Source organism: Mus pahari, chromosome 10 (assembly GCF_900095145.1).
Source record: "Mus pahari chromosome 10, PAHARI_EIJ_v1.1, whole genome shotgun sequence".
Lineage (NCBI taxonomy): Eukaryota > Metazoa > Chordata > Mammalia > Rodentia > Muridae > Mus > Mus pahari.
The window spans coordinates 114,996,608-115,007,074 of record NC_034599.1 but is presented as its reverse complement, the minus strand read 5'-3'; the positions used below and the strand labels follow the sequence as shown (position 1 = coordinate 115,007,074).

At 51.7% G+C, this 10,467-nt stretch overlaps 1 protein-coding gene across 1 annotated transcript in view; it reads left to right on the top strand.

The window, feature by feature from the left end:
• Ano10 (anoctamin 10) overlaps positions 1-7,490 on the top strand; it is a 117,543-nt gene extending 110,053 nt beyond the window's left edge. Inside the window, exon 13 of the mRNA XM_021206019.2 lies at positions 6,910-7,490. Within this exon, the coding sequence (XP_021061678.1) occupies positions 6,910-6,975 (66 nt within the window). The 3' untranslated portion in view covers positions 6,976-7,490. The remainder of the gene's footprint in view (positions 1-6,909) is intronic.
• Positions 7,491-10,467: the final 2,977 nt, after the last annotated feature.

Here is a 10,467-nt window from a genome sequence, read left to right as displayed (position 1 = left end):
TGTGTGTGTGTGTGTGTGTGTGTGTGTGTGTGATGGGATGTGGACCCTTAGAGGAGTGGAAACAGCTTCTGTAGTCCACAAGAAAAGCTGGGAAATACAGAAACATAGACTTTTAGCAGCAAACTAACAAAATGGGGAACACAGGGGCTTGGTTGGTTAATTATTTCCCATAAGTTTTAGCAAATCTTGACAGAAGGGGATACAAAGCCTCTAACTGTTCTGAGTGGATCATGTATTCCTCTGTAAGATGGAAAATGTTCAGAGAGGAAGCCAGGAACAGAAACATACAGAAAAGGCTGAAGATCAAGAGACCAAGGGAGAATTCTATACAGGGAAGAGAAAACTGAGAGCAGCTGGCTTTGTAAGGGGAGGCTGAGCACAGAGGGGAAGACCACACCCTGCTGGAGGAAGCCTGGGGATGACCACCAAAGGCCACCTATCTGAGGGCAGAGATCAGAGGAAGATTCCAAGAAAGGCCCAGTGGGAAGTGAATTGCCTCCTAGACAGGGATTTCCAAACTTGAGAGCCAGTGTGCCAGAGTACTGACCATAGCAGCCTCCCTTCCTGTGCAGATGGAGTGTGGTAGGAAGTTTGCTTCTATCCACAGCTCTTGGAGGCTGCTTTGCCTGCTGGTGAGGCTGGGAGGGTGAGGAGGGTGCTGAGCTGAGCTGAGCTGAGCTGAGCTGAGCTGAACATCATCTCCTTGCTGCTGAAATAAAGACTGGAAAGAGCTCCAGCCTGTGACCCTGATGAGGGACCAGGGAAGATGTACATGACCCCTGTGGCCCAGTGCAGCTAGCTCACTATGGAGAACCCAAAACACTTAGCACCACAGAAACTGGGGGGACCTGGAGACCTCTTGTGTCAAAGGTCAAGACTTTGGCTAAGAAAGAAAAACAGCCAAATGGAATGGGCAACAGAGAGCACAGTTTAGGATCCTAAACCAAGCTGAATAGCAGCGAGTAGACAGGCGCTCAGAGAACACAGAATGGGCTTGTTAGAAACCAGCGGCCTGACTGCTGGCTTTCAAGTCCTGATGTGGCCAGGGGCAGCACAGTACCCAGACAGGCTGCCCACTCAGTGGAATTGTGCCTACAGCTCAGTGGAGAGAATGCCTAGTAATTTCCAGAAGAATGAGAGGGTTTAGGGCTTCAACAGCCTGGAATAGCTCTGGGTAGTTTCCATATAAAGAGTCAAGATCATGACGTGAACTTGACTGGAATCAAGTCCACACTGACCACCCGGGGCTGGAGAGCAGCTGAGCAGCATCATTTATGGCCTATGCAGGCATTTTCTGTTTTCACATCCAGCTATCCTTGGCATGGTTGTTCATCATGGTCTCAAGGTAGCTGCCACTGCTCCAGACATCACATAACTATCTCCAAAGGCTGAGAGGAAAGGAAACCTTAAACACTATTATCCCGGATCTAGTGACTAGTTCATTCACGTCCTAACTGTGAGGCAATTGAGAAGGCATCTGGCAGTGTGATTGGTAGTGTGAATCCTGGGCTCTCACCACCACGGGGCAAGCAATGGATACAGGTGGCCTAGGCATCTAGAGCTGCTGCTTCCCGGAGCCCCATGATCTGCAGCTGTTGACATAGAAACTCATTCAGGTGGAGACATACGGACATCCAGGCCCTCAGTTGTATTATGCAAGCTGCGGGTGTTTGCTAGAACATTCTGTCATCAGAGCTCTGTGGAGACGAGAGAAACCTAGATTTGGCTTTTGAGAGATGGTCATCTTCTGAGGGCCTGCTGGAGGAGTGTGAGCCTGCAAGACATGCCTCACAGCCCAGGGCAGGAAGTCTCCAGGAGATAGAGAGACCCTTGTTTGTATAGTGTGGCCATGATAGGGGAGTTACCTTATACTGAGCCATTTCAGTGGATTAATAAGGCAGGAGCTGAACTGAAGAGGCTTTGGGAACTAGAGATAAGAAAGCAACCCCTGTGGACAGAAACATCTCTTCATTTTTCTTGGAAGAAAAGGGATAGATACTGGAGACTGGTGGGGCACCCAGGACATAGTCCAGCGTCTCCAAACCCACCACGCACCCGTGTCTCACTTTCTGTTAGTTAAAAGCAAATGGCTAGGTCTAACTCACTGAAGGATAGACGACTCCACAAAAGCTTGAACTCCAGGGGTGGGGACAGGGTCATGATGGTCATGAGAATCATGAGAAATGCCTGACCCATATTCTAAGACCTAGCTGTGGAGAACAAACAGCCTTCATGTTATAATGCTCTGGTTGGTTCCCTGAGAGAATTTTGTTTGGGGGTTCAGTTTTCCTGTGTCTTTTTTCAGAGGGACTTTAAGGTCTGGAATTTATTTTGTGTTTGGTTAGTTAGTTTGGTTTATTTTTGCTTGTTTTTTTTTTTTTTTTTTTTTTTGGTTTTTGTTTGTTTTGTTTTTGAGGCAGGGTCACATTAGTCCAGGCTGGCCTTGAACTCTCCACCCTTGTGCCTTGGCTTCCCTGGTGCTGGGTATATGGGAGTATGCCACCACCCCAGCTTCACTTTTGTCTTACTTTGTTGTTTTGTACATTCTGGATTCTGTCACTTTGATACAGTTTGGAAAGCATGAGACTGCAGGAAAAGAAATCAGGGACGAATGTGGTCAAGCATCGTGTGTGAAAAGCTAAGATGAAACCATTACTTAATTAAATGACAAAAATCAGAAAGGATGACTAGCTTCTCGCTGTGGTGACTGCAGAGACCTTGTGACGCACATGTGATCCTGGCATCACCTAAGCTCACTGTGTGTTTGTGACATAAGAAACATCAGGACACCCCTGTTTCCCTTAGGTGGACAAAGTGGTCTGTGGTATCTCATGTAGGATACTGAACTAGCCCCCTATTTCAGAGGGAATCATGGGAGCCATGGGGGCATGGTTAGGAGGGATTAGCCCAGACAGCCGCCTGCCACCTCTCAGAGCCACATTTGAGGCCTGTCGGCACCCAGGTAGCAGGCCTGGTGGCTGGCACGATGAGCTGTGACTCTCTACAAGGAAGCTGTGGTTTTGATTCCAAGCAAACTCTTGAGAGGAACTTGCTGCTGTCTGACCAGCCTGCAAGTCAGGTGCCAGGCACAGAGCCCCACCCCTGCACTCCAACCTCATGTCTGCTTTTGGGGTGCAGAGGCTGTAAAGAGGTCACTTCCTCCTCAAGGATGAAGCTGCCCTCTGCCTTCACTTCATTGCACCCCACTGCTCTAAGAAAGGGAAGCTTCCAAGGCAGGGTTGTGTTTAGAAGCTGGAAGTCCAGGCCACCCCAGAGGTAGCTGTCCCAGTGCATCCTAGGCCTTGACTTGGCCCGCTGAGTCTGGGTGGTTCCAAAATGTGGTGACTGGATTCAGCAATTGGTTAAGCATGCTCTCCTTGTCTTTCACATCTGGATAATTCATTCCACCTCTGCTCTCTGTCATGCTCTGGAGGTTGTATCTGTTGTGAGGTTCTGTGTCCCAGAGCCTTTGCCTCTGGCATCAGAGCCCCTCCTTCCAATAACTTCTAGGCACCTTCTTTTTGAGGGTTCAGGTGGCTAAGCAACTGTCAACTTACTTTCCCATCCTTTTGCATCTGACTTGAGAAGCCTGGGTTGGGGCTGTCGCTTGGCGGTAGAGCATTTGCCTGTTAGAGGCAAGGCCCTGGATCTGGTCACAGCACATCAACAGATCTGAAACTCAGTAGGCCACCCTATATGTCATCAAGTCCTCATGGGACCAACAGTGTCCAAGGAGCTCTGTGTCTCCAACCACAGTGAACCTAGCACATTTTGTGACATGTTTTTAAGAGACAAATGAATTGCACTGTGGTCCTTGTAAGGGATGGTTGATCAGGGTGCATATTTAAGAACAGCATAGGTAGCTCTGACTGAATCCTGAGAGCCAGGCAGCACTGGACACATCTCTCATGGTCTTCATGTCTAGCTGCATTCCCTCAAACCAGTGGCTTAACCAGCCACTCCCCCCCCCCCCCCCATCTCTGAGAAAGTAACATTCATGGAGATGCTGTAGTGGCAGGGCAGGCAGAGGAGGCAGGGCAGGCAGAGCAGGCCCCTTGCTTTTCCTTTTACCTCCTCTACCAAAGGCTTTGCTTTCTACCTCAGTGTAGGCTAGAACCACCTAGGGAGCTTGCAAAAGTCCACTGTCTGGGCTACACCCCAGACCAGTTAAACCAGGACTGAGGTGAGCGGTGAGTGGGTATGAACTGGGAGTATGAACTGGGAGTATGAACTGGGATCACTCTATCCTAGTCCAGCTCGCCTGCTCCTGGGAAGCCTCAGGGAGCCAGATGCAACTCAACTAAACAAACCACCTCGAGACATCCTTCAGTGTCCCTGGACACCAGATAACCAGCTCCACCTAGCACAGGACTCTGCTTCAAAGGAACAGAGGCCACGAGGCTATCAGCATGCTTCTCTCATAACGACACTGACCACCTGGGGTTGCTCAGTCAGATTTCTTCAGAATGTGATTGTTGGGGTCAGGGTGTTGGCATGGATGCTGAGAGATTTAAAGCTGGGCAATAGCTATGTCTAGGAAGCAAGTTTCCAGTGCTCCTGACAAGGTCCTGATGCCCTGAGGGTAGGCTTAGGGAGAGTTCACTATGAGTGATGGAGGCCAAAGGAGCTGAGGGCCACAGGATTCACCATTACCATCCCAGGTCTGGGGGAAGCATGAACAGATTCAGATCTTTCTGTAGTTCCCCACAGGCAAGGAGGGACCCAGCTACAGGAAGACAACTGCACTTTTAAAGGACTATTTGGAGCATGAGTGTTTGAATGAGTCACAAGTTTAAAAACAAATTCCATTCTCTCTTCACTCTGCTGCTATTTTATAGGGAAAGGTCAGCTCTATTATCTGCCCTGCCTGATGTTTATGCAGGTTTTCATTTCAGGGTCTCCAGAGCCCAGCTGATGCTTAAAGGAGTGATTTAGCTCCTCCTCTCCCCAGACACTCTAGGTCAGAGTCGCTAAAGAGAAGCGGGAGAGCTGGTAACCTTGGGGTACCCTTCTGCTAGGACCACCCAACTCAATTAGGAATCTCCAACAAGGGAGAACGTCCTGAAGGACCATCCCCAGAGCGAGGCAAAGGTCACAGCTGGCTAGGCCACTTAGCGCCATTGCTCATGGACCTGCTCTAGGGCAGGCAAAGGTCAGACAGCCAGAGGTACTTGCCATCCCCCAATCCTGCCACAGCAGAGCAACATGGCCCTGAGAGCTCAGACACCACTAGGACCTTAGGGCTATCCTGAGCCAGGCAGCTTCAGGAGAGCCTGAGCTGACCTTGGGGAAAAAAAAAGTGACATTGATGGATACCCCCATGGGTACAGCAATTACAAGGTCAAATAGGGACAATGGTCAATTAGGGCACGGTTGTTCTGGGAAGAAATCCCATTTGCCTTGGACTTCATCCCAGAGGAAGCTTCTAGAAGAGCTATGGACTCCTGCATGTCCTGTGACTGTTTGTCCGGTCGGTCATCTGCACCGTGAAGCTCCCAGTGTAGTAGGTGCATAGACACAAGGAGCAACTTGCACCTCACAAGAAGCTACTCAGTTCTCTCCCTGCCTGAAACGCCAGGGTCTTCCTAGATTCAACACTTCTCTCCTCTAAATCAAGTCTTATTTCCTGTGTTACTTGTCAGTCAGGAGTTAGATGCTTATACCCGACCATTCATGCTTTTAGTCATAAAGAGAGTCTAAAAGTTTCATAGTTGTTCAGGGATGTCAGCTGTCAAGGTAGTGGTGAATCTGGGCTGCAGTGTTGAGTTTCCTTGACTGGGACCGTTTCACAGCAGTAGCCAACAGGCCTGATGGGCTGTGACAGACAAGGGTCTTACCTCGGGGAAGGTGTGACCAATGTTGGGGCTTGTTTCTGCAGGTTTGTGGACTAAGTCAAACCAACTGCACCCTTCTGCTGGGGACACATCATAGCTGTGGGGCCCTGGGCAGGGATGGGCCTGAGCCAGCCTCAACTCTGGTGTCTACCTGGTGCCCCAGGTCCTTGCACAAAAATATTTCCTGATCTGGCCAACTGGTCACCCCATTCTACCTTCCCCTGTGTAGATGTAGAATGGGGCTAGACTCCACAGTCGCCCCTGAGTCACATGGAGGAAAACAGAGCTGGCTCTGAGGAACAGCAGGCTGAGATGCCTTAAACCTCATAGATCTGTCAAAGCAGAGATGGGTTCCTGTTCATGGCCTCGGAAGGGGCCTTTCTACCTGTGTGACACACAGGTCCTGAGGGGGACAACCTGGTATATGCAGGCTAGCACTGTTTGTTTTTCATAGGTGAATGGTCATTGTTGGAAACCCCTGCTTTAAGCCACATTCCAGATTCTGTATTTAGAGGAAGCCATGCTCTCCAGTGCCACTGGGAGACATGTCTGGGATCTGTAGGACTGGGGGCGGGAGGGACAGAGAGCTTTCTCCAGCTCTTCCCAGGTAGGTCCCAAGGTGTTCCCCAGGGAGGATATGGGCTGTGTGGGGATAGCACTGTGTCTGTGGGGCAGCGACTGAGGAAGGTGGTAGACACCTCTCTGCACAGATGGGTTGCCTAGGTTCACAAGGTCAAATTTTCTAGTCACCCACCTCATAGGGACATAGTAAAGACTTGGTCTTACTTTGGTCTCCTGTCTTTTCTGGGGTCCTGCCCTACCACTCCATCCAGAGAAAAGCCAAAGGCTTGTCAGGCCCCTGTATTCTGGGCTCACAGCAGCATTTCTACCTGTAAAAATCATTCTTTCTAAGCGGCTAAGGAACCCAGGAAGTAAGCTTTGGGCAGTGGCCTAGGGGCAATCTCCTTCCTGGGGTTCCCGACCTCTGCCTGGTGTCTGCAGAGCGGAGCCTCGACTGTGCCAGTACCACCCATAGACTTTCAGGGTTCACCTGATGTTCCGTATCCTTCAACAGCAAATGAAGCTGGTGGCAGAAAACCTGAAGGAGGAGTGCCAGGAGGATGAGAAGGAGGCTACCTGAGCTGCACCATGCTGGCCGTCCTGTCCCCAGTGCTGAGGAGCACCTGCATCATACCTGCACACGGAGGGGACAGCAGCCTGAACTTAGCCCAGATGCTGGGCTGTCTGTGAAGCAGCTGAGATGCAGCAGGCACACCAAGGTCTAGCTCTGTGGGAAAAGAGGCTGAGGCTCTCAGGTTCTCTCACGGGGACCCTCCCGGGGCCACACACACCCTCCAGCTGCTCTCATCACTTTGCTCAGGAGCCTCAGCTGCCCTTGAACTTTATCCCTAAAGAGTCACCAGCTTTCCACATGGCATTCACAGTAGGTGCCAGTCACTTCTAACCCCAGAGGCCCTATGATGGGATGGTGGCTTAGTGTCTGTGCCCATTATACCCATGGTGGGAGCCATGCTGAGGCAGCGGTGGCAGTGGTCAGGGAGTGGGGGCACACCTGAACCACCTTCTTGCTTCTGTATGGTGGTGTGTTGACACTTTGCAACCAAGCTATTAAAGGCAGCCAGCCCTTGGCTCTGACTCCTGCTTCTCCCAGACTTGGCAAATGTTTCAGCTGCCCCACCCCCATCCCCCAGGTGAGGTGTGACATACACAGCAATGAGATGGGGATCAGGAGTGAAGTGAACCCCAAAGCTTACAGCCAGGCCAGGTTCTTTGGGGACACGGATGCTCTGACACCTCAAGGAGGCCCAGTGTGGGCCGTAACCTGCAGGCCAGCGGTGCTGTCTGCCTCCCCAGCTGAACCTACAGTGGCCACTGATTTGTGGGTATGACAGCTCACCCAGGAAGCCAGCTCTATAAAGATGGGAGCTGATGCCCTTGCTGGACCCTGTAAGCGATCCTGACAGCTATTTAGATGGCAGGCTCTACGTTCATCCTCCGTAGCAGTTGGTTGGGTACCTGTTCCATGCATCTCAGTGGTCCGCTCCTGAGTGCCCACTTTACCCAGAGAAGAGGCCATAGCTGACTGGCTCAGTATCACTTGTTTTTAGAAGTTCTGACCCTGAACTTTGTCCTCACCCTTACTCGGGAGAACAGTAGTTATTGGTTTCCTGATTGAACTTTCTAGATCAGGCTTATGTTTTAAAGAGCATATGGATAGCCACCACAGCCCTGGGACCCCATCGTCTCCTTAGCCCAGGAATCAAGGAGGACCCTTGGCCCTGCCTCCTGGGCTCCCACAGAGTCTAAACTAGGGCAGCAGTCACAGGAACATAGCTGGTTGTGAATCAGAGACTCCTGGGTTACCCCTGTCTAAATCTATCGTCCCCTCTGCCCACAAGTGGTCCCGGCTGCTGTCTGTGCAAGTTGAGCGGGCTTCCCTGAATTGGCAACTGTTGTTTCCACACGCCCCACTTCTGACACCAAAGAGAACAGGACCCTCCCCTGGGCCTGTGACCACAGGAGAAGATGGATATGAGATGGAGTGCACCAGGTGATGGCCGGATAGGCTCTGAGAGGGCTGGCACTGGGCCCATGTGTTTGTGTTCCCAGGACTCAGAGCAGGTGGAGTGTGGTACACAGCAGCCATTCGAGACTCTGTGGTGTGGGTAAAAGAGCAGATGCTGGTAGCCCCATTAGCTGCTCTGCATCCTGTTGTCCCTTGTCACTGGATTGAGGCAGGCATCTGGGAAGGTGCTATCCCATCCTGCCCCTGCCCCTGCCCCTGCCCCTGCCCCTGCCCCACCAGGTCCTTTCCTTCTTGCCTGTTTGCTCACTTTACCTCATTCCCTGTAATGTCCTGGTCACCGACAGTTTCCCTATCGCTGGCCCTTACATACCAGCCATGACATTGCCCTGTGAGCCGAGGGTCCCTACTATGGTCTCCAGCACCCCCTCAGTCCTTGTGATGACTAACACCCAAGAGGTCCAGCAGGCAGGGTCAAGGGTCCCATTTGAATTCCTGGGCTAAGGAGACCATAGAGTCTCAGGGCTTCTGCCATTCCCCTTGGGCCCTGAGGATCACCTGGGTGAGACCCTCTGCTTTTGGTTTCTTGCCTATTCCAAATACCAAGGGTTGGTCCCCAGTTCCATTAACGGGTTCAGTCGTGTCAGTCCCCACCTGGCTTGGAAAAAGTACCAGGAGCCAGTACCCAGGACAGTGGTACCATTGTCAGGCAGGGGTAGGCCTGTGAAGACCCAAAGTGCCGACCATTGCTCAGAGCAAGGGCCCAAGGAGGAAAGGGACAGATGCACCCTGGGAAATGACAGGGGACTCCACACCTACTACTCTCCTCCTAGTCATGCAGATGCTTCCACAGATGTCCCTACGAGCTGCACCATGTAGGCCAGTCATGGGACAAGAGCCTTGGCTTCAAGAGCCCCAGGCATAAGGGAAGCAATAAAAGCCTGACCCACAGGCTTTACCTGGAAGGCTTCCCAGCAAGATGTGACATGAAGCAGCCGAGTCCTGAGGCAGCCAGGAGATAAGTATGCCTAGGGACAGCTACCTCAGTGTCCAAGTCCTCACACCAGCAGGTTCTAGCAGATGGCAGGGCTGTACCCAGGGTCCCAGGCTCTGGGTCCTAGATACAGGTGGACCAAACCCATTGACCCAGAGGCTGTGGAGCCTGGGCCTCACTTTGCCTAACGAAGGACTAGTTTCCCCCCACCACTTGCAATTCAAACTTGCTTCCCTCAAGTGTGAGATACGACTGCCAACGAGTCTCACAGGTTGTCGTAGAAATGGATGGCAGTGGGGTTGGCTCCAGGCCAGGTCACTTGACAGTCAAATTCCCGTGGCCTGACACGCATGGCCAGACATACCCGGGGCACCTCCCACCACACCTCTCACTGGAGCTCTTTCTGCTTCATGTTTCAGTGTTTCAAACCAGAGCACCCATGGTGGACCTGAGACAGGCTAGACCTGTGCTGGTGGCCCTGGGTATCAGATAAGATGTCTCCCCCACACCATCCTTGTTTGTAATCATTTGTTTGTGGCACTGTTAACTCCCTCATAGCAGATCAAAAATTTTAGAACTTTGATATGATAAGGTCAGTGTTGAAAGAAACCCAACCAGGCTTTGAGGCAGAAAGCCATGGTCCCCCTGCCCCTCACTGGGTCCATTGGATAGACAAGGGAGCAGGTATTCAGAACTTGAGTGACCTGCCCTTTGTTGGCTACCTGGACTGTGTTCACTGCCTGTACTCCATCTCACAGGTTCCCTTCCCAGCATGTAGCTTACTGTTCCCAGCCTCAATCCCTGCAGCTCTTGCCTTCTTCTAGTGGGGAAACAAGCATCCAAGGGAAAGGGGAAAGGGGAAAGGCCACAAGGTGACGGCCAATAATAGTTCCTACAGGAACCCTGTGGCCCGCCCCCATGGGGTCATGCCTGATACAGTGCTCCTACCAATGGTCAGATGATGTGGACCCTGAGGAATTCCATGCCTGCCTTCATGCTCCATCCAAGGGTGGCCTGAGGAGAAGGGGACCTGACAACCTGGATCCTCTGCCAGGGCAGCCGTGCCCTTGGGCTCCCTGTCTTCAGTTTGGGAA